Raw genomic sequence first — 24,295 nt, 5'->3', positions numbered from 1 at the left:
GCAAGGCGGCAGAGCCCGGTATTTATAGGCTCAGAGTAAAGAGAACAGAGAATGTGAGAGCGAGAGCGGAATAGAGATGCGTTAGGCAGAGAGAGATGGAGAGTAAGCGGTACCCCTAGAGATGCACAGAGACAACGAGAGAGAGAGAGAGATAGGCATACCGAAAATGCGAAGAGAGAGAGAGGGTGACAGAGAGGGAGGGAGACAAAGGGAGTGGGGGAGTGAGCGAGTATGAGAGAGGGGGAAATTGGAGAAATCAAGTATCATAACTAAGCCAAAAATGATTTAATTTTAATTCGGATAGCTGTTCTGTGCTAGTTTTTAAATCGCTAACAAATTTGCATACTCCATTTTTACGTTTTATTAAATTTTATTTTTATCAAATTTTGATCATTTAAGTGATCATTTTAGTGATTAAATTTTGACAAAAAAATTGAAAAAAAAATATTTTCTCCCAAAGATAGCTAGATAGATTTGCCTGTTGATGCTGATTAAGAATATATATGATTTATAGGGTCGGAAATGATTCCTTCACTTAGTTTTAAGCTTCTGACTAAAATTATAATATCATTTTTTGAGCCGATATTTATTTATATATTATGTGAAAATTTTTGGTTTAACTAAAGTTTAAAAAACTCATAACTAAGCCAAAAGTTCTTTAATTTCAATTCGGATAGTTGTTCTGTGCTAGTTTTTATACCGCTAACAAATCTGATTACTCATTTTTTACGTTTTATTAAATTTCATTTTTATCAAATTTTGATCTTTTAACAATATAAATTTTAGTGATTAAATTATGACAAAAAAATCGAAAAAAAAAATTTTCTCCCAAACATAGCTAGATTGATTCGGCTGTTAATTCTGATCAAGAATATATATGATTTATAGGGTCGGAAATAACTCCTTCACTTAGTTTTAAGCTTCTGACTAAATTTATAGTACCATAAAAGGGTATTATAATTGGGAAACTGTTGCCTTTTTTTTAAATTAAATAAATATCTTCATTACCATTTTTTTCCTAAACTACATCCAATTTATTGAGTCTGAACCTTGAAATTCAGCCCCTTAACAAGTCAAACTGCTCGAATTAAATTCCCACCATTCACATTCACAAAATTTGATTTCATTCATTCATTAGTCGAGTCAAAGAGTTGAACAGCTTCACGAACTCTTCGAGCGGCATAATCAGGTGCAATTGACCCTCATTGAACTCGAGGCACAAACTCTATGCAAAAGAAGGTAAACAAGATGAAATAAATGGCTGAACTTCGTCAGCAGAGCGCAGCTTGTTCCATTGCAATTGCATAAACCAAACTTTATATACAATTTTATATACAAACATATATTTGTGCATATATCTCTGCCGTTGAGCTGGCTTCCGACATTCAGGCCAAAAAAAAAAAAAACCATTTCCAGCTTGACACGGCACTAAGAGAAAAATATTGAAAGAAGTATATGGCAGTAAAATACATTAGTTTTGAAATATATACAAATTTATTTATTTGATCTTCAATTAAGAGCCTAGTTTTGTTTTAAAACTATATCCATAAATGCTTCGGTTAAGCTTAAGGAAACCAAAATAATTAAATAAGCAAGAAAATAAACTAACAAGAAAGGAAACTAACTTTGCGAAGCCGTAGTGCAAACTGCACTTAAATTATAAGATTTAATCAGAAATCGATCATCGTTAAGCTTAAAATATTTGAATTTTTGTATCATTATTTATTGATATTTTTATAAGACAAATTTTCCGACAAATCAAAGTTTGAAAAACTGATAACTCAGCCAAAAATGCAATAAGAGTTTGATTCCGGAAAGCGGTCCTATGTTAGTTTTCATTGAATTAATTAATCTGCATACTTAATTAAAAACGTAAAAAAATTAAAATTTTTAGTCAATTTTTGAACATTTTCACGATATATAACTCCTTATAAAACTTGTAAAAAATTAAAAAAAATTGTTTTGTCCCAAACATGACTAGATCGATTCGGCTTTTCATGCTGATCAAGAATATATATGATTTATAGGCTCGGAAATGACTCCTTCGCTTAGTTTTAAGCTTCTGATCCCTGCAACTGTATAATAAGTGTTTAATACATTTAACTATTATACTATTTATTAAGTTATTATTTAATGATTATGATTTAAATATTTGCCATAGATTTTTTTCTCCAAGTGTCCCCCAGTGGGAGAAGGCAATATGCAAAAGGAGTTCACTCACAAAGCGGGAGCGGGGGCAACTTTCGTTTTCATTCAGATGTCTGCAAATTAATTTGCTCTTTTTACTTGATTTTTATTTAGTTTTTTGCTTGGTTTTTCTTAGTTTTTTTTTTTTTGTGGACGGTCATTGCTTTTGCAGTATAAATATTTATGCGTTGCACTTGAGAGCGCTGGAATTGGAATTGGAATCGGAATCGGACTTAACGCTGGAGATGGCTCAGATTTATGGCCGTCTTCCGCGACCCGAGGCTACAAGTCCAGAAAAAAAGAAAAGAAATATCAGTAACAAAACAAGAAAACAAAAATAAATAAAATTAGTAATTAGCCGCCTTGATTTGTTGTGCATTTTGTTAACAAATTAAATGCATTATTCAATGCGATTATTTATTATCCCCGAAGTCTACGCACCGTTAAGCCGATTTAATGTGTACTTAATTGCAATCATCATCAGCTGGGCAATGCAATTGTAATCGTAATTCGTAGTTTCAATTGAAATTGAGACTGGAAAAGCGTTATTAATTTGCTCAAAGGGAAATTATCGGAATTATGGCATTGGCATTAGTATTACTTAGCATTTAAAGCTCACCAAACCGCATCGGATTAGTTAGATACCGCGGAGAGAAAATGAGGAACTTCCATTTACAAAAAAAAAGACTTCCTTAATTGATTTGTAGAAATGATGATAACAATTGTAAATGTTTTTTAGAGATTAAGGGGGAATTAGATATGTAAAACCTTCAGGATGTGGGCTAATTCTTAATTAAATTTAAAAAAGTAGAATGTATGATGTTCTTATGTCTACATATTACCTCCTTTGAAAATTTTTCAATTCATTTTTAAAAGCATATTTAATGTTTTTCTTCAACCTATTTGAAAACTTTATTTATTTAGCTATGTAAAGTAAATAAACTTCCTTATAATGCATATTTATTTTAAATATTTAGCTTAGCTCATTTCTTTAAATTATTTCTAGATCGGAGACTCATGTAATATTAAGTTGACTTCATTTTGATGTACTCAAACCCATCTATGTTTCTTAAAATACTTAATTTTAATAATATAATAATAATTCTCCTACCTTTAGCACTTTTAATTTTATATTTCAGCTTTTCAAATATTTTACAAATTAGTTTTAAGCTTTTTCTTGGCCAAACTTGAATCCAAATTTGGCCGCATAAAGCTTTCAGTTTAACTCAAACTCTTTCCTAACTAATTTTCTTTTTTTCTTTCTCTTCTTGCAGGTAAGCTTGGCTTTAGCTTTTTATAATGAATCCAAAACCTTTGGAAAAGTCAAACTGTAAGCGTGGCTCAAACTATTAAGCTTCAAACTGTAAGCTAAACATATTTATTATTCAAGCTTTAAACCGTTTTTAAATGTGTAAAAAAGTCTATTTGAATTTGTAAAATTTGAAATGATTGATAATATTTTACACAAAATTCTAGATTAGTATATAATGGCTATATATCAAATTTGATAAAAATCTGTTGACGACTGGAAAAGCTACACTCTTTTTATCTTAAAATTTTCTGAGCGTTCCTATGTCAGCTATCTATATGTATATATATAGTCCAGCGATTCCGCATGCTCCGATTTATATATTAGTAAAATTATATAGAAGAATATCTTCATAGTTTCATTCCAATGCTCTTAAATTTGTTTCAAAACAAATCTCGCAAATCTGCACATATGATTCCCAACTAGTTCTAACATCCCCGGAATGAAGCGGCTTCTACCGGCCACGTCTCAGATATGTGTTGTGTTACAAAAGTTGCAAGTCATTGTTTACTAGTGTTCAAAGTTAGTAACTGATCATACATACGTACTGGTCATAGATACTTACTGTTCAGAGTTACTTACTGGTCATAGTTAATTGCTGTTCAGAGTTAATTACTCCTTATAGTTACTTAATGTTCAAGGTTAATTACTGGTTATACGTCTATAAGTCGTCCGATTGTTCCTATGTCAGCTATATATTTATGTATATATATAGTTCACCGGTTCGCCATGGTCCGATTTATATGCTGGTAAAATAATCTAAAAGAATACTTCAATAGTTTCATTCAAATGCTCTTCAATTTGTTCCAAAACAAATCTCTCACGTCTGAGCATATGATTCTCAACTGGTTCTAACATCCCCGGAATGAAGCGGCTTCTACCGGCCACGTCTCAGATATGTGTTGTGTTACAAAAGTTGCAAGTCATTGTTTACTAGTGTTCAAAGTTAGAAACTGATCATACAAACATACGTACTGGTCATCGATACTTCCTGCTGAGAGTTACTTACTGAACATAGTTAATTGCTGATCATAGTTACTTACTGGTCATAGATACTTATTGTTCAGAGTTTATTACTAGTCATAGATACTTAGTGTTCAGAGTTACTTACTGTTTAGAGATACTTACTGCTAATAGTAAATTGCTAGTCATAGATAATTACTGTTCAGAGTAACTTAATGTTCATAGAAACATACTGATCATAATTAATTACCGGTCATACTTCTATAACTTATATTAGACAAGATAATTACTGATCATAGTACTTACTGATCATTACATAGTTAATTTTAATTTTCATTGATACTTACTGAGCAGAGTTAACTACTGATCATAGGATTCTACTGATACAAGTTGATGCTGACCAAAGGTATAATTATTCAAGAAAGTAAAGAAAATTAGCTTGATATAAATGTCTTTCTTACCTGGGATTGAATAATTTCATTAACTTAATTAAATAAATGCTAATGATACTTTCTTTTAAATTTATTTATTCGATTTATTCAGTTTCGTTTACATTTTTCTTTTAATAACTAATTAAACATTTACATATACATTCGCAATCCTCGACTTAGAAACTAATTGAGGTACTCCCAGTGTACGCGGCATCAAACAAACTATAAAAGTTAACACGAAAAAATACACATTTAGATTAGATACACATTAAACAAACTAAACAAAAAAAAAGAAAAAAAAAGAAATACATATGAATTAGCATAAATGACTCGATATTTACATGAAGCGCTTAATTGACTAATTTCATGGGCGGAGTGTCAGCAGGGGCAATTGTTGGGGATCAGAGTGGAGTCTTCTTTTATTTTTTAGTATATATTTATTTTATATTTCCTAGAGTCTTAAGCGCGAAAGAGAAAGAATAGGGTAAGCTTAAGGGAGAGCTTAATAAATTAAATTTGTTTAATAAAAGAAGCCATTATCAGCTGACAAGGATTAAAGGGACAAGAAATCGATTAGATATAATGCAAACAAGGACTAGATGATAGGATTTCAAGAAATCGATCAATTATAATCGATAAATTAAATTAATTTCGTCAAGTTTTATTCATTTTTATGCCGATAAATCGTATTAATCGTTTTTATAAATAGAATTTTATTGTTTTAGGCGCCAAGTTCTTTCTCAGTACCAAGAAAGAAAGCATATTAATAGAAAATTATTGATATGTTATATCGGAATAAAATGTAAATCTAAATCTATATAATTTTGATATAGAAAAATTGATACATTTTTAATATAAATATCTAAAAATAGTGATTTTCAAGTTAATATTTAAATGTTATCGAAAAAAGTTTAGAATATGAAAAAAGCACAAGCTGCTTAGGAAACGTTTATTGTTTCGATATTTTAGACAAAATATCGATTTATTTTCTCTAGCTGAAATATCTGAAGTTATCGAAACTTTAAGATATATTATTACTTGCTGCCTTCCCTTAAAACCAAGTCAAAACTGTAGTTTGGCGAAAGCTTTTGTTAAGATAGTCTGCGTCCCATTAAACCCGCTAAAAACCCCCTGTGCCCCTGCTAATTGACCCCTTGTCTTTGACCCCTTTTTGACCTAACCCCCCCCCCCCGCACTGACCCAACCCCCCGTGCTTGTTTTAAAACCCGCTATGACCTTGGCAAAGGCCACTGATGCACAAGGGGTACTTCAGCCTCACTGGAGTTCAGAGAACGCTTACTACGCCATTGGGTTCGCGGTGGTGCCTGACCTTGATCCAAATCCAAGCCCAAACCCAGGCCCTGACCTTGACCAAAGGCCCCCACCGTTGTGGGTGTTAACCACAATTGTTTTATAAGATCGGCACCCTTCTCAGCGATCATTACCACTGGGGCATGGATATTGCCATTGGTTATGGTCGGCATTATGCTGGCATCGATCACTCGCAATCCTGGAATGCCATAGACCCGTAATTGTGGATCGACCACAGCCCAAGGATCAGTGGGTGGACCCATTTTCGCTGAGCCACTCATATGATAAATGGTCATTGTATACTGTCGAATGAAGCAGTTCCAATAATCATCCGTAAATAGGGTTAAATGCCGGCAATTGGGCAAAGGTTTACTCCAGAATCTCGCACCGAATCTCTTCATGGCCTGCGTTTCACCCATGGCCACTGCGGCCTTGACTCCCTCCCGCAATACATTCACATCATCCGGATGTGTGAGATAATTGTGATAGAGCAAAGGATATCGCAGAGGATTCTTTGAAGCCAGTTTAATGTAACCCCGGCTTTTGGGACGTAGCATCATGGGAAATACGCCAAAGACATCACGATTATTGACCTCCCCAAAGACCTCCTGATAGAACTCATCGGTTAGACCGTGGGCAGTTTTCACCTGTGATCCACCATCGGACATAACCGATGCCGAGGTCATCATAAAATTCATATCCGGCCAATCATCACTTGCATTGGCATATTTTGTATTAATAAAAGCCACCGCCTCGAGGCCAATGCTGGAGGTCAAAGGGCCATCCTCTGTGATGGCATACCGCAAAGCGGTATTAATATTCACCATTCGCTTCATTACAATCGAAATGGGATAATCGATGAGAAAGGCTATCCCACCGACAGCTATGTGATCCTGTAGATTCTGTCCCACGCCGGGTAAATGTTGCACCAGGGGTATACCAACTCTGGCCAACTCTTCGCCATGTCCAATCCCCGAGAGCATCATCAAGTGTGGTGTACCAATGGCACCTGCTGAAAGGATCACCTCCCTGGTGGCATAAGCATTCTGTAAATGTCCATCGCGAATAAATTGCACTCCTGTGGCACGTTTCGTCTTGGGATCTGTGAGCACTTTGGTCACATGTGAGAATAAGGCCACATGAAGATTGGGTCTTAACCTGGCCGGTCTCAAGAAGGACTTGGCCGTGGAGCTACGGGAACCGCGTCGCATATTGAATTGATAGAAACCAAAGCCAGTTTGTTGTTCTCCATTCACATCGATAATATCGTAGCCCATTTCCTCACCAGCCTGCAGGAAGGCAGGACCAATGGGTGTATTATATGGTGCATCCTGTACTGTCCACAGACCACCTAAGAAGAAAATAAATCACAGATTTATAAGAAATATAATTATATATAAAGATCCTCGACTTTGCTTTCACTCACCTGTTCCATGATAGCGCTTGTTCTTTGCCAAATACGGATTCCTTTGATCCTCAGATTTACGGAAATATGGTAGAATTTCCTCAAAGGACCATCCTGGATTCCCAAACTCTGCCCACTGATCAAAGTCTCGCTTATTGCCACGAATATATAACATTGTGTTTAGCACCGAACTTCCTCCTAAAACTTTGCCACGAGTCCAGCAGCAGCGTTTATCCTTCATCGCCTGACAGGCTGTGTGTTGTGGTTGGGTTCTGGAAATATCAATTAGAAATATTAGTATTATAATAATAATTTATACCCTTTCAAGGTATTATAATTCCAGTCAAAAGCTTAAAACTAGGTGAAGGAGTTATTTCCGACCCTAAAAATCATATATATTCTTGATCAGCATCAACAGGCGAATCTTTCTAGCTGAATTAGACATTTTTGTATATATTTTTAATTTTTTCAACATTTTTTAATTCATTCATCGTTAAAAATTGACCAAAAATGTTAAATTTTTTAAGTTATGTTTTTGGCTAAGTTATGAGATTTTTAAACTTCAGTTAAACAAAAAATTGTCACATGAAATATAATTAAATATTCGCTCAGAAAATGGTATTATAATTTTAATCGGAAGCTAAAAACTAAGTTAAGGAATAATTTCCGACCCTATAAATCATATATATTCTTCATCAGCATCAACAGGCGAATCTATCTAGCTATCTTAGACAGGATTTTTTTTTTTAATTTTTGCACAATTTTTAAGGGGTTAAAATTAAAAAAAAAAAAAACGAACAAAAAATTTAATTTTTTTTCATTTTAAATTGAGTATGCAGTTTTTATAAACTAATAAAAACTAACATAGGACCGCTTTCCGATTTAGAATTAATGCATTTTTGGCTTCGTTATGAGTATTTTAAATTTTGAGTTGTTGAAAAAAATGTCAAATGAAAATATCGATTAAAAGAACTCGAATATTTTAATCTGAGTTATGATCTATTTCCGTTTCAATCTTATAATTCCATTCCAAAATATCTATTTATATAACTCATAAATATATCGTTCAATATCCTTTTAAAAATATTGTACAAGTTAATATATATAAAGAGATTTAAATATTGAATATTGCATTTATATATATAAATTTAATATTTAACATTTTATAAAATGCAATACGTTTATAAATCATATGAATAATAATAATACTACTAAACTTTTATTAAAATAAATCGAAACTGAAATGTTAAAAAAAAACTATACCTATTAGAGTTGTATATAAAGTTATATATAAAGTAAAGAAACAACTGAGTAAAATCAATTAGCGAATCTTGGCTTGTCTTCGTAATTCACCGCAAAAAACGGGCTGCAAAAGAGATATCCAATAATTTTGCGGGCAAGTAAACAAAGCGACAATGAAAGCGCATTAGTAAAAAATATATATATAAAATATAAATAAAAACCAACTAGTGCCACGCCCACACCTCGCAAAAAGGCCAAATTGCCCAGTGGCCAAGTGAATTACAACACAGACAGAGACAGAGAGCCAGAGCTGGTGTTAAGCGCTCATTAGGCCAAGCTCAGGAAAATAAAAAACAGAAAAATACAAAATAAAAAATAAAAATAAAATTCATGAGACAATGAACCACACGACCGCACTTGGGGTGCCCTTTAAACGCTTGTCCCTCGGCATCCGCCAGATACTTGTATCTGTATCTGTAACTGTATCTTTAAGTGGCATTTTAAGTGAAGTTTACCCAGAAAAAGGTGCCTTAATCCAACAGGAAATCAAACCGAATATAATTCTCTGGAACTAATAATTGCTAGCGGGAAATGGAAACCTCAAAGGCGGAGAGTAAACTCAATTAAGACAGCAATTTTCCCGCTGCTCTAGGAAAATTAATGTTTATCACAGCCCAGTAGCTACGCATTTGTTGAGATAATAATCAAAGATAATAATCTCCTAAATTCCATCAACAAAAAATTCCCAGCATTATTCCGTGAGTGCAGTCAATATAAACCACCGACAAATTGTTAAAACAAATCGTTTTTGACAACTCTCTCTACAAGTTCATTTTTTGAGTTGAATCCGATACCAATTCAGTTTTCTTTTGGGTGCACAAAACATATAGGAAGAGTTTTTGCTGTGTTTTTCGTCGTTAATTAAAACACAAATTACCAGTGACAGGCAACAATCAAGAGACAAGAGACTACGGAGACTAGAGACTAGAGATACTTAAACACAATGAAAACAAAACGGAAATCAAATGTCAGTTGCGGAAAACTTGGTCAGCAATGATTTTTTACATTTGCCAAAGCTTGGCTTATGGTGGCGGGGGGAAAAGCGTGCCAGAGCCAAGGGAGTGGAAAACCCTAAATTTGGGTTGTAAAATTCAAATAAAATTTAAAACACTCTATAATATATTCATATATAACTTATTTAGGAACTACAAACTAGGTTTGTACAGCAAGAAAAGAGTTTCATAAGGTATATAAATAAATACTTTGCACTAAATATAATATGGAAAATATTCTTAACGTTGCACTAAATATTATTGATACTATTTAAACTTCTGTATATCAATCTCTATATAATATCGTAAATATAATAACTTATATATAGCTCATTTTACAAAATGCTAAAATAATCCTAATGAAAAATATCGTACGAGTGTTTTTTAAGATATTTCTGTTTGTCATCAATTGTACTTAATATTTATTTAAAACAAAATTTCTTATGACATTTTAAGAACAGAATTTATTAGAGAATATCGAGAAGAAAAGTTCAAGTTTTACTTTAAAATATCATATCCATATTATAGCTAAATAATATATATTAAAAGCAGTAAACTTTAATTTTATTAATGATTAATATAATGTAAATAACATTTGGCTGATACATCTAGATAATAACATTTTATATGAATATATAGTATATTTAAAATTTTGATAAACATGTGAATATTTTTCTTATCTACAAAATTTCAGTAACATGTTATTTATCTGTGTTTTTTTCCGGTAATATTGGTTTAAAATATCAAACCAACTATCGATTTGCAACACATCTGTATATCGCATCGATAAATCATCGATATATATATCGAATTTCGGGTTAGCTATTGATATTGTATTAATATAAAGATATTTTCTTCTATTAGGAATTTATTTTCTTATTAATATATTGTACATATATTTAAATATTTATATTATATTTTTATTTCCTAAACCAAGTCAAATACTGGCATCAAACTTGAGGTACTTCCATCTAGCTTATATACCCCAACTTTGGGACCAACTGACTCCTCTCTGTAGTCCATCATTTTGCTTGTCTCGGATGCATTTGCATCTTTCTTTCTTTTATCTTTAAAGATATACACCAGGCACCTTTCCTCAGTTTCCATCAAACATTTCGTGGTTTAAGTGAGGTTTAGGGTTAGGGTTAGGGCTAAGGGTTTTCGGGTTAATCGTAATAGTAATTAGCATACGACATTTCTATGATTTATGCTGCTCAGATGGGCATATATATACATATACATATATATATATTATTTTTTTTTTTCCATGGCTTTAACACTTTGAACCAAATGACGAGCCATTAATATCAATTCGCGCCACTGTAAGCCCAACCACTGTGGCACATTGTTTGGCATACTAACTTATTGGCTACGTGTGCCGCCCCAGACAGGCCAAAGAAAACTAGTGAACAGAAACAAAAAAAATAAGAAATACATACATAAAAAATCAAATAAAAAACCAACTGAACTGGTGAAGAGAAAAAAAAAACTTTCGCCCCAAGACTTGACTCTGAGCGACGCCCAACTGACGCAATTTGTTTGCTTTTTATTAGCCATTTAACAGTTAACTCACATAAACGTAACCAATTATTATTAACTCATTTTGCTTAGTTTATTTGATGCTTAATAGTGTCTTGTGTTTGCAGAAATCTCTTTTCCCTTTTTATGCTTTTTGCAATCAAATTAATTAAAGTTCAAGCGGACATAGAAATTAGAATGCATCCGAAAGCTTTTTAATCAAATAAAAGTAATTACTTAACAAACTGCAATTAAAGTAAGGGAAATCAATTAAAATGTTAGTTTAAAGTTTAGTCAAAGTTTAGCGTATAATTAAAGTTGCAAATAAAAACGATTACCTTTATTTTAAAGAAATAACTAGGCTTTGGGATCAGTAAAAAAACAAGAAAGGAAGCTAACTTCGGCACGCCGAAGTTTATATACCCTTGCAGATAGAACTTCTATGAATAGGAATCCATACAATATAAATTATATATATTTGTGTTAAAAAACAATGAAGTAATACCTGCTTTCATTTCATTCACCTATACATATTATATTTGCAGTTTTACATTCACTGATTTGCATTTTTCCTCCACATCAAACGATCGTTTGTATGGCACCTATATGATATAGTCGTCCGATTTTCATGAAATTTGCCACAAAATTTAAGACTTATATAAAATGGCTATACCTCAAATTTGATGAAAATCAGCTGAAAACTAAAAAAGTTATAAATTTAATTGTATTAATTTCTCGATCGTTCCTATGGGAGCTATATGATATAGTAGTCCGATTTTTATAAAATTTCGTACAAAATTGAAGAGTATAGTAAAATGGCTATATCTCAAATTTGATTCAATTCTATTGAAAACTGAAAAAGTTAAAAATTTTTTTGTAAAAATTTTCCGGTCATTCCTATGGCAGCTATATGATATAAACGTCCGATCCGGCCCGTTCCGACATATATACGAGTGAGAGTATATACAAGGCTAACTACAAAGTTTCATTCAGATAGCTTCAAAACTGAGAGACTAGTTTGCGTAGAAACGGACAGACGGACAGACGGACAGACGGACGGACGGACAGACGGACAGACGGACAGACGGACATGGCTAGATCGACTCGGCTGTTGATCCTGATCAAGAATATATATACTTTATATAGTCGGAGGTGCCTCCTTCACTGCGTTGCAAACTTCTGACTGAAATTATAATACCCTGCAAGGGTATAACAAATGAAAGTTGGTAAAATAATATATGAGCTTAACTATAAAATATAAGTATATATTAGTTTATAATTCCTTAACTTAAATATAGAATTATTAAACCTAGAATTCTTTTTAATTTCAATTGTAAATAAACCGATAAGTAAATAAAATATACAACATTACCTAAGTAAACAATTAAAAATGAAAAATCTTTAAAAGCACTTCAAGCCTTCGTAGATTAACTCTGCAACCTTATATGAAAAACTCAAAAAACTCTCATTACTGACATAATATTTAAATGCCTTACATATTCCCTCCCAAAAGATGGATTAAGATAATGCTAAAAGCGATTTAGTTTTCGTAAATCTAGAAAAACACACGCATTAGGGACATTCACTAAGCCAGCAAATCATAATTGCCGAGCTTATGAAATGAATATGCATGCCGAAAATTTGAGTTGATTGCATTATTTTCGTAATTGTTTAATGCTCGTTAACCGAAAGTTGGTTAAGGCCTCTCGGTCTTCAGTCTTTGGTTTTTGAGTGTTCCCAAAAAAAAAACCGGTGGAACAATATAAACAAAAAGTAAAAGAAGGAGCAAAGAAACGCATTCGGATGGAACAGCTCTTGATTGCCATATAAAAACACTTAGCAGTCGCATTATAAGCCGTAAAAATGGGCAGCAATACCATATGATTTATTGATGGGGAAAAAGGTTATATGGGAAAATTATAGCTTGACTTGTTAGAGATTTGACAGAAGAGTAAAGAGATTTGCAGCAAAACTATCATGGATAATAAAATAAATATTTCCTTGCCTTGCCAAAACATATAATATTCAGAAAACAAACCCTATATATATATATATTGTATTTACGAATTAATACCTACAGCTTAAAAATATCATAACTTAGCCAAAAATGCATTGATTTTAATTCGAAAAGTAGTGCTATGTTAGTTTTTATTAGTTTAATAAATCTGCAACCTCAATTTAAAATTTAAAGAAATTCAAATTTTTGTCAATTTTAATGATATCAAATTTTGAACAAAAAAAAGTGGAAAAAAATTATAAAAAAATGTTTTCTCTCGGACATGGCTATATCGATGCGGCTGTTGATACTGATCAAGAATATATATGATTTATAGGGTCGGAAATGACTCCTTCATTCACTTTTAAGCTTCTGACTAAAATGATAATACCCTGTAAGGGTATTTCCTTTCTTCCCAATAAATCTACATTTTGTTATTTAATCAATGTCTGAGTTAAGACAACTTTTCCATTTTGCATCATCAGAGCCCTCACTAATTCCCTGGTGTTAATTAGATTAACAACATTTCTCTTGTGGAATTGAATGGAGTGTCATAACATTTTTCCATCCCATTGGGTAAAAATAACATTTATGAATAACACTATTTTTCATGTATTATCTATTGCGGGACCCTCTTTTTTTTATTATTATTTTTGTTATGCAGCTTAGTTTGTTTTGTTATTTTATATTCGTGGACAAGTGTCTCTCTCTATTTTATGGCCCAGTTGACACAATTTGGGTTATCGATACTCGGTACTTGGTATACACGGAATCGAGTATGACGACCCACCGAAGCCTGTCCATTTAACCGGCTCACACTTGCTTTTGCTTTTGGCTTTGGCCAATGATTGGCAATCGTGTCGGATGAGGCCGGTCTTTTTGGTCATTCGAATGCAATTGCCAAGTGTCGGAGCCGTTTCGTTTCCACTCGTTCCGCTCCATTCCGTTCCGGGCCAAAACAGAAAAAAACAAAACCTGTAGACCGCCTAACCCACTTTTAACTTTGATACAATTCCGCCTTGGAGCGACGCGATTCGATCCGGTTTTTCTCTTGGGAAATTATTATTAAACAGAGAGCCGGCATAGGATATCCCGATAATGAAGAATGTAATACGATTTATAGAATTTGGAACAGTGGAAAACGGAAATCATGATTAGTATAGAACGATTTTTATTATATTATTCGAAATTAATCTGAAGAAAAATTGATTCTATAAAGTGTACTTTGAATTATTTTATTGTATACACTATATCCTATTGTTTTGCTATTTATCTCAGTATCTTTGATCTTAAATTGATGTCCGTTTCTAGCTTGTATTTTAAATACGAACTCTAATCTGTCAGAGGCATGTCCCCATCACCTTTTTTGGGATGCAAAAAATTAAAAATATTCGTGGCCCAAACTCGCGGGGGAATTTAATGATGCGGCCAATAGATAATGGGGGTCAGCTGATGGCCCGTTGGGGGAGTTACGTAAAAACGAGGAAAAGGTAGAGGGAGGACACGATTTGTTTGTACAAATATTTACACCAAACAGAACCATTGTTGGTATTAGCTGGGGCCCACTGTGAATTTGAATACTTTGTGAATGGCTTGGCGAAAAATTGCACATGGCTTGGCTTATGAAATCAGCAAAGTCATAAATATTTTAGCATTTATCCTGTAAAAGAAACTTGATTTTAAATTGAACTTAATGTTTTTTTATTATTGTTATGCCTTAAATGCATATAATTTTCACACTAACGAATGAGGAGTGACGAGTTGGGGATAACAAGCAACGAGTTTCAATTGCCGTTAAATGATTTTTTAATTTACGTTTTTTGCATATTTTTGTTGTATAGTAGGAAAAATTTATATAGAATACCTGCTAACCATAGCTACCACTTAAAAATGTTTCTTGCCATTGTTTCCGTTTCTTCATTCCCTTTATAAACTTTATGTTTCATTTCCTTTGTTTCAAATATACGTTCATATAGTTTCTTACATTTAACCCATATGCCGAGCCATTTATTAATTAAATCAAACCCATATTCCGTAAAATTGTAAATAAATTTCATTTCCCCTTTTAAAATAAACTAGAAAATCGTCTTTTCATGACCTTGAACCCCTGGAGACACGACAACGACAAACGACAACGTGATATTTTGGCACTTTCTCAGACAGGGTGAAACTTTTCTTTTTTTTAGAGCCGGTCAATCAAGATTACTATTAAAGCCGGTGATTGACGTGAGAGTGATGGGTGTGTGTGTTGTTATATTGTTGTTGTTTTTCAATTCAGTTTCAAACTTGCTGCAATATCTGTTGACTTAATTTGCCACCGCAAAGCGGTTTTCGAGTGGCGATTTGTACATAAAGTGCACCCAAAACAAATACTCTTGCACCTGCCACCGGACAATTCACTCACTCTTTTCCATTTTTTCTTAACGTATTTCGTTGGCAAAAGCCAGCTGACTGGATACACGGATACTTGGATACAAGAAATGCAGATACAGATACGCGACTCTCGCGACTTTGCGAATGATGCAATGATTCAGAAACACACTCGATTATATTGCCACACTCAGTGCACGTATTTTGAGTTGCACAGAAAGAAATTTTAATTGTTAAAAAGATTATGTATAATATGAACATTAAAAGAATATTTAAATGCTTCCTTTGCTTAGAAAAAACCAAGCTGAAACTGATTAAATATGTTTAATTAATTCTAAATTTAATTTAAAGTCTTCTTAAAAGGGAACTATATATCATATAGTTTTTGTAATGTATTTTATTATTCTTTAATAATCGTTATAGAAGTTTTTTTTTTTTTTTGCCGTGTTTCCTTTTCTTTTGTTCCATTTTTTGTTTCGTTTCGCATGCACTCTTAACAATTGATTGCATTCACTTACGCAAAGCGGAATGGAATGGCAAAGAAACGAATAATGGCGGCAAATTGAAATGGAATGGGAATGGGAAAGGAAATACTAATGAATGTGGAATTCTGAAAGTGAAACTTCCAAAGCCAAAAACCAAAGAAGATACCAAAAAAAGAAAACCCAAAAAAAAAAAAAAAACCAAGACGATGATCGCCGCTAGGCCTAAAACCCAACCCAAAAACCAAATCGAAAACCAATCCCCTCCATGTCAAATTAAACAGTTAAATGGATTACGGTATTGGTAACACGCTCGAACAAAATTCCAAAGAGAAGATGGGAAAAATGCCAATGTGCTCTCATGAATAATTAAGCAGTTTGGTGTCCACAGGTGGCAGCGGCCACCGGTGATGATCATCAGCTGTTATTAATGAAATGCTGCCGTGAGATAGAAAACGATCTGAATGAAACGCCAGACCCGCCCAAAAAAAAGAAGAAAAAAAAAAAAAAACAAAAAAAAACAAAAAAATCGAAATCAAAACTTTAACCTCAGGTTAGATTTGTCTAACGGTAGCCCGTTCTAATTCGAATCAGTCATAGAAGCATTAAACATTTTCCATTTCTTGTTTAATGGAGGCTTGAAAAACTTAAAGCACTTAATTGCCGCTCGAAAGCGGCTCAGAAACAACAAGAAAAGAAAAGGGGGAAAGATTATCCATCCAGAAGATACTGGTTGTTAAATGGTAAATCATTTACATTTGTCTTTAACTTTATCTTTTTCTAATTGGAACATTCTGGAGGGAAGAGAGAGAGAGAGAGACATAAAGAAAGAGAGAGGCTGGGAGAAGAAAGTCTTTTGGGGGAAAAATGAAAGATTCAAAGAATTGTAACTTTTGAACAGAAGCCATAGAGGGAATTTTCATAAAGCAATTGTTCTTTAAACGTGTTTTGACAGTGAAAAGAATAAAAAGAAATTACAACTAAAAGTTATTTGGAAACAATGAATGTATAACAAAGGCATATAAATCCTTTAAAAATGAAGGAAAGATAAAATTTACTAATTATTTAAGATTTAATTTTATGAATGAAACACATAAATAGCAACACAAATTAAAGCAAGCAAAACTTTATTTAAAATATTTATAGGGAAAATAAATTAAGTTCCATATAAACAATAAGAATATAATAAATAAATAATAAAAACTAAAGTGAAAATAAATCACAATCTTTTGAAATAATGAAAGTGAAACAAAAGCATAATATTTCTTGCAAGGTATTAATATTTCAGTCCGAAGCTTAAAAGAAGGTGAAGGAATCATTTCCGACCCTATAAAACATATATATTCTTGATCAGCATCAACAGGCGAATCTTTCTAGCCAAGTCCGACACAAAAAAAATTTGACAATTTTTTTCACCATTTTTTTTTTTCTAAATTTGATATGAGTAAAATTGACAAAAAATTGAATTTTTTAAAATATTAAATAGAGTTTGTAGATTTATTAATCTACTAAAAACTAACATAGGACTGCTAACCGAATTAAAATTAAGGCTTTTTTGGCGTAGTTATGAGATTTTGAAAAATTGATAAGTCGCAAATATTTTCATATATAAAATGTCCATAAATATCGATTCAAATGCATATTTTAAACTTAGTTATGATAAATTTTCCATTCGATCTTAGGATAAAAACTATAAGAGTAAACTAAGCTTCGGATTAGCTTCCATTCTTGTTTAATAATGAAAGTGAAACAAAATCATAAGAAAGTTTAATTGCAATTTTGGAATTTAGAAATGAAACAAAAAGAATGTAATTGTTTGCGGTAAACTAAAAGAAATCAAAATATTTTAAAAACAAATAATGTGCTAATAATCAAGTAGGAATTATAACAAATAGTAAGAAAATTGACTTATGAATGTAGTACCTTCAACCCAAGTAAATGTTTCTTTTAAGCACACATTACAGCCCAGTAAATATAATTCGCAACTACTCAATATTGACGCCAACGCATCCAATACCCATAATATCTTTCAGTTTACACAGACATTATGTCGCATTTATATTTCCCCTGCGATGTGAAAATGTCAGTAGATTACTCAGTTTTTGGTTTTGGTTTCCCTTTCTGTTTTTTTCGGGGAGTGCTGTTTGCGTGTGAAGACGTCAAGCAAATATATATAGTTTGAAATTCGGCAGGCAGTTGCTAACTAAACGAGCTAAAACCCGGCCTTTTGACTTGTCTGAACCAAAAAAAAAAAGCAGAAAAAACGAACCCATCAGCCGCAAGTTGAGCTGTCTTTTATTTATTTTTTTTGGCTCATTCGGAATGCTAATGACGAAGGCAACTCATCGATGGAGATTGGGCTTAAACCTAAAGAGCCCTATGCGATTTGCATGCCAGAATTTGTCAGTCATTGGGCTTAGACTTTGGGAGTCAAAGTTTTGGTGACTAAGTCAAAAAAATAAAAAAAAGGGGTGCAAACAAAAATAAAAGTGACAACGGAAATTGTTTGTTGTCAACCAAACTGGGCCACTGCTAAGGCCAGGCTTGACTTGACCCACTCATATATAGATGTTTGTGAAATTATTTAAAACTTTAAGCGAGATAGAACTCAAAGATTCAGAAAGGAAGAAACATTTGCACTTTAAATCCCAGGAAAAAACCTTGTTTCTTAAGATAAAATAAACGTAATATCCTGCTATAACTTTTTGTAAAATTTAAACAACAATCAAGATGCATTACCTATACTTCCAGTCCATTTTACTTTTGTGTAGATATAGTGATAAAAGTGGCACATCGGAGATTTCCGTCTCATGACCTCCAGCCTCCAGGAGCAGCACCTTCCAGTGTGGTATCTCCGAGAGACGTGAGGCCAGCACAGTGCCCGCCGATCCGCCGCCAATGATGATAAAATCATAGGCCAAATCCACTTGCTGGACATTAAAGGGACGATTCTCCGGATCGAATAGATCATAGTTGTAATACGCTATGGCGGCAATTAAGAAAGGCAGGATTGTTAGCTTCCCAACGCCAATCACTGCGGTGGCCAATTTGATGGCTCCGGCAATGGCCAGTCCCAGTTTGGAGGCTCCCAAGGCCGCCACTCCAGCGGTGGCCGCTGCCTTTGAAGCGGCACTCGCCTTGAAGAGAAGTCCGCCCACGGAGACGGCGGCGGCGCCCAGAGCGGGAACCACAACCATTGTTAATATTTTTGATACTTTTTTTAGGGGTTTTTCGGGTATAGGAAAGTGGGAAAGAGGGCTTTTCTCTAGATTTTTCTATATCTTTTGCACAATTTATACTTTTTTTTTGGTATTTAAGCGTCACACTGCATTGCAACTGAGTGAATCCAACACTTTCATTCGATTTTTTTTTGCATTCACAAGTCACTGCAACCGGACACTAAGAAAAAAATTAAGCAACAAACATTAAGGCAATTGGTTTTTATTTAAAAGTTCTTTAAAATGTTTTCTTCAATTATAATAAATTAAAGATGCACAAAATATATGTTTGAAGAATTTCTGTTAAAAATTTAGATATATTTTGTATTTATACTTTATCAATATTTATGTTTATTCAATATTTATATTTCGTTAAGATTTATATTTATTATGTGTATATATTTGTTTTGGATTTATATATATTTAAAGTTTATTTTCATCTGGCGTAAAGAAATGTATGTTTATTCTGTATATTTTTATAAAAATGTATGTTTATTCTGTATGTTTTTATAAAAATTTATGTTTATGTTGTAATTATATTAATTTAGTATTTAAATTCCACAATACACTCTAACTTCTTGAACTAAAATCCATTTAGAATTTACTTAAAGAATCTATAAATTATTTTAAAATATTTACGGTTGCCTTTCGGCTTCATTTTTTTTAACAACATTGTTTGTTACAAGCCTTCAATCAGGAATTAATTTTAGAATTACAAATCCATAATTAATTTACAATTAATAAATAATACTCAAATTAAATTTTAGGAATATTCAAATTTGAATAGTGCATTTCTTCTTGTAATTTATTTTTAATTTCTAGGAATTATTTGGTACAAAATATTCATTTTTAGAGATTTATTAATAATATCATAATACTTTATGTACTATTTGGTTTCTGTGCAATTTCTTTTATTAAATTTTAAATAAATTCTGGTTATTTTTAGAATATTCTTGAGGATTTTCTAATAAATATCCTTGATATTTTCTCACAGTGTCCCGTCGGTGGCACGTTCACTTGGCTTTCTGCACTTTCATTTAGGCCAAAGAAGAAGAAAAAAAAACAACAAAAAAAGGAGGCCAGAATAAACAAACAAATCAATTTTATGGTTTCTTTACGGTTAATATTATATTGTTTAATATATATTTTAATATTATTATTATTAGTTTTGTTTTTTTGCGCGCACTTTGTATCGGTTTTGTACCGGAATTATTTGGATAATCGGTTAACACGCTCGCCTCGCCAGCCCGTTTTCGTTTTAGGCCAACCGCCTCGCTTGGCAGTCGCTGCGTTTCTGTCTTTTCTGTTTTTCAAAGTTTTTCGAGCCGCAAAAAAGCCACTCGCCTGCGACGCTGCTGCTTTCCCGCTGCAGCTGCGCCGACTGAGGCGGTAGCGGCGCTAAGGCAGAGGCTCGCGCTGCCACCGAACAGTTGCGCATGCGCGCCGTTGCCCCTGCCTTTTCTTCATTGCCTTTGCTTTTGTTTTTGTTTTTGCTTTTGTTTGCTAAGCGAAGCCAATATGCACTCACTCTCTCTTTCAAAATGTGAGCAGATCACTGAGCAGGCCTTTATTTATGGCATTCTCCTTGAAAAGGGTTTTAACAATATTATTATTATTACAAAAAAAAAAAAAACAAAAACTGAGTGTATCTTTACGTAGAAAAAAATGTACGCTGACTATTGAAGTATATTTAGTATTGGTATTAATAATATATTCAATTTATTATAATATATATAAAATTATTAATTCCTTTAATACTAATATTTGCTTATTTAAAGCCAATGAATCGTATTTCCTTTATATAAATTATATGATGTTATAAAATGATGAAAGGATTTTCGTTTATTTCTTTGGGAAATATTTTCAAGGTTTTTACGTATTTAAAAAATAATCAAAATAAAAAAAATGTAATAATTAAATAAGTGAGAAGAAACCAATCCTTAAGCTTATTATGCTCTCTCGCTCTTGGCTCTTCTCATCCGTGGCTCTCTCCTTAAAGTTTGCCGGTTGGGAAACTATAGCCAGCTCTTTCTACCTCTCTGTTTCTCTCTCTCTCTCTCGCTCTCTCTCTTTTTCGCACTCTCGCCCACATGCGTTGCGGTTGCAATTGTTGTTATTGTTATTGTTATTTACGCTGTACTGATGCTGCCTTACGAAACATTGCAGCTCAAGCCTCTCGCTCGCACACATAAGCAATAGCCATAAATACAAACAGTGGCGGTGAAAGTAATAGCATTACTTTTAATTAAGTTGACGCTAATAAGCTTTTCTTTTAATATAGAAAAATAAGTTGTGTTAATTATAATGAGAAGTAAATAAATAATCGAAAATATGCATACAAAATATATAAATACGAATATAGAAATTATAAACAATTAACTAAAATAAAGAAAAAAATCTGCATATGTTTAAAAATATAAAATCTTCTTTGTTGTTAAAGTCATTTATACCCCTTTTCTCTGCTAATATTTTACCCTTTACTGTTCCATATACATATATCTGACATTTGCGGTTTCTTTTCACTGCCTTATCTTTTTTTTTTCCTGTTTACTCTTCTTCTTCTTGGGCTCTCTTCTTCTTACTTGTATTTCCTTGCAGACGACAGACGACCTTCAGGCTCTTTACGCTCGTCGGTTTACAGTTATGAGCACTTGGCTTTCCGCTCTGCGCTCTCTCAATTTTTAAGTTTTGGATTTTGGGCCTAAGTTCCAATTCGAGTTTTAAGTTTATTATTATCATTATTTTTTGTTGTATATGTGGGATTGCTCACGTAAGCCATATAAGAAGAAAAACTGAAAGGAAAACAGGCAATACTCGATAAGGTGAAATCCCTGTACCTTAAAATAATTCAAATTTCAAGAATAATACTTAAAATCATTAACTAACAAGAAAGGACAACAACTTCGGCGCGCCGATGTTCGTATACCCTTGCAGATTGAAATTCGATCACAAGGAATTAATACAATATAAATTTTATATATTTATGTTAAAGAACAATAAATAAATACCTGCTTTCATTTCATTCACCGTTTTGTTATTATTTTTAACAATTGTGTGCATAGCAGCTATATGATATAGTACTCCGCTTTTCATAAAATCTTACACAAAATTCTAGATTATTATATAATGGCTATATATCCATTTTGATGAAAATCAGTTGAAAATGAAAAAATTATAATTATTTGTCTTACAATTTTCCGATTGTTTCTATGGCAGCTATATATATGTATGTTTATATATAGTCCACCGATTCGCCATGCACCGATTTATATACTAGTAAAATTATATAGAAGAATAAATCCATAGTTTCATTCAAATGCTCTAAAATTTGTTCCAAAACAAATCTTTAACTTCTGTGCATATGATTCCCAAGTGGTTCTAACATCCCCGGAACGAAGTGACTGCTGCCGGCCACGTCTCAGATATGTGTTGTGTTTCAAAAGTTGCAAGTCATTGTTTACAAGTGTTCAAAGTTAGTAACTGATCATAGTTATTTAATGTTTATTGATACTTACTTATCAGAGTTACTCAGTGTTCAGAGATACTTACTGATTATAGTTACTTACTGGTCATAGATACTTAATGTTCAGAGTTATTTACTGCTCATACTTAATTGCTGATTATAGTTAATTACTGGTCATAGATACTTACTGTTCTGAGTTAATTACTGATCATAGTTACTTAATGTTCAGAGTTAATTACTGGTCATTCTTCTAGAAATCGTCCGATTGTTCCTATGGCAGCTATATATATGTATATATATAGTCAACCGATTCTACATGCTCCGATTTATATACTAGTAAAATTATATAGATCCATAACTCCATAATTTCATTGAAATAGCTTGCTCATTGTTCCAAAACAAATCTCGCACGTCTGAGCATATGATTCCCAACTGGTTCTAACCTCCCCGGAACGAAGTGACTGCTACCGGCCACGTCTCAGATATGTGTTGTGTTTCAAAAGTTGCAAGTCATTGTTTACAAGTGTTCAAAGTTAGTAACTGATCATACATAATTACTGGTCATAGATACTCACTGCTGAGAGTTACTTAACGTCATTGATACCTACTGATTATAGTTAATTGCTGATCATAGTTACCTCCTGGTCATAGATACTTACTATTCTGAGTTAATTACTGATCATATTTACTTAATGTCCAGAGTTAATTAGTGGCAATTCTTCTAGAAATCGTCCGATTGTTCCTATTGCAGCTATATATATGTATATATATAGTTCACCGATTCGCCATGCTCCGATTTATATACTAGTAAAATTATATAGATCCATAACTCCATAATTTCATTGAAATAGCTTGCTCATTGTTCCAAATCAAATCTCGCACATCTGTGCATATGATTCCCAACTAGTTCTAACCTCCCCGGAACGAAGTGCCTGCTGCCGGCCTCGTCTCAGATATGTGTTGTGTTTTAAAAGTTGCAAGTCATTGTTTACTAGTGTTTAAAGTTAGTAACTGATCAAACATACATACTTACTGGTCATAGATACTTAAGGCTCAGAGTTACTTACTGATCATAGTTAATTGCTGAACATAGTTACTTACTGGTCATAGTTACTTACTGTTCAGAGTTAATTACTGGTCATAGATACTTACTGTTCAGAGTTAATTACCGATCATAGTTGCTTTTTGGTCACCACAGTTAATTACTGGTCATATTTCTATAAATCGTCTGATTGTTCCTATGTCAGCTATCTATATGTATATATATAGTCCACCGATTCGCCACGCTCCGATGTATATACTAGTACAATTATATAGAAGAATAACTCCATAGTTTCATTCAAATGCT

At 32.8% G+C, this 24,295-nt stretch overlaps 2 protein-coding genes across 14 annotated transcripts in view; one reads left to right on the top strand and one right to left on the bottom strand.

The window, feature by feature from the left end:
• Positions 1-24,295, top strand: part of Flo2 (flotillin-2) — a 126,944-nt gene that overhangs the window by 57,086 nt on the left and 45,563 nt on the right. The window lies entirely within an intron of this gene.
• Positions 4,970-20,552, bottom strand: LOC110187121 (glucose dehydrogenase [FAD, quinone]). Its single transcript, XM_020956531.2, has 3 exons — positions 19,006-20,552; positions 7,628-7,878; positions 4,970-7,552 (listed from the first exon to the last, which is right to left on the bottom strand). Exons 1-3 carry the CDS (start codon positions 19,461-19,463, stop codon positions 6,120-6,122), a joined length of 2,142 nt encoding a protein of 713 aa, XP_020812190.1. The 5' UTR covers positions 19,464-20,552; the 3' UTR covers positions 4,970-6,119.

This window comes from Drosophila serrata, unplaced genomic scaffold (assembly GCF_035046125.1).
Source record: "Drosophila serrata isolate PLE 108 unplaced genomic scaffold, ASM3504612v1 contig_36, whole genome shotgun sequence".
In the NCBI taxonomy this organism is placed as follows: Eukaryota; Metazoa; Arthropoda; class Insecta; order Diptera; family Drosophilidae; genus Drosophila; species Drosophila serrata.
This window is presented reverse-complemented; position numbering and strand designations above follow the sequence as displayed.

Coding starts and splice junctions, on each gene's coding strand:
- LOC110187121 (XM_020956531.2), bottom strand. CDS start 19,463: ATGGTTGTGGTTCCCGCTCTGGGCGCCGCCGCCGTCTCCGTGGGCGGA. Junction 7,879..19,005: donor AAAATGGACTGGAAGTATAG/GTAATGCATCTT, acceptor TGATATTTCCAG/AACCCAACCACAACACACAG. Junction 7,553..7,627: donor CAAGCGCTATCATGGAACAG/GTGAGTGAAAGC, acceptor TTTTCTTCTTAG/GTGGTCTGTGGACAGTACAG.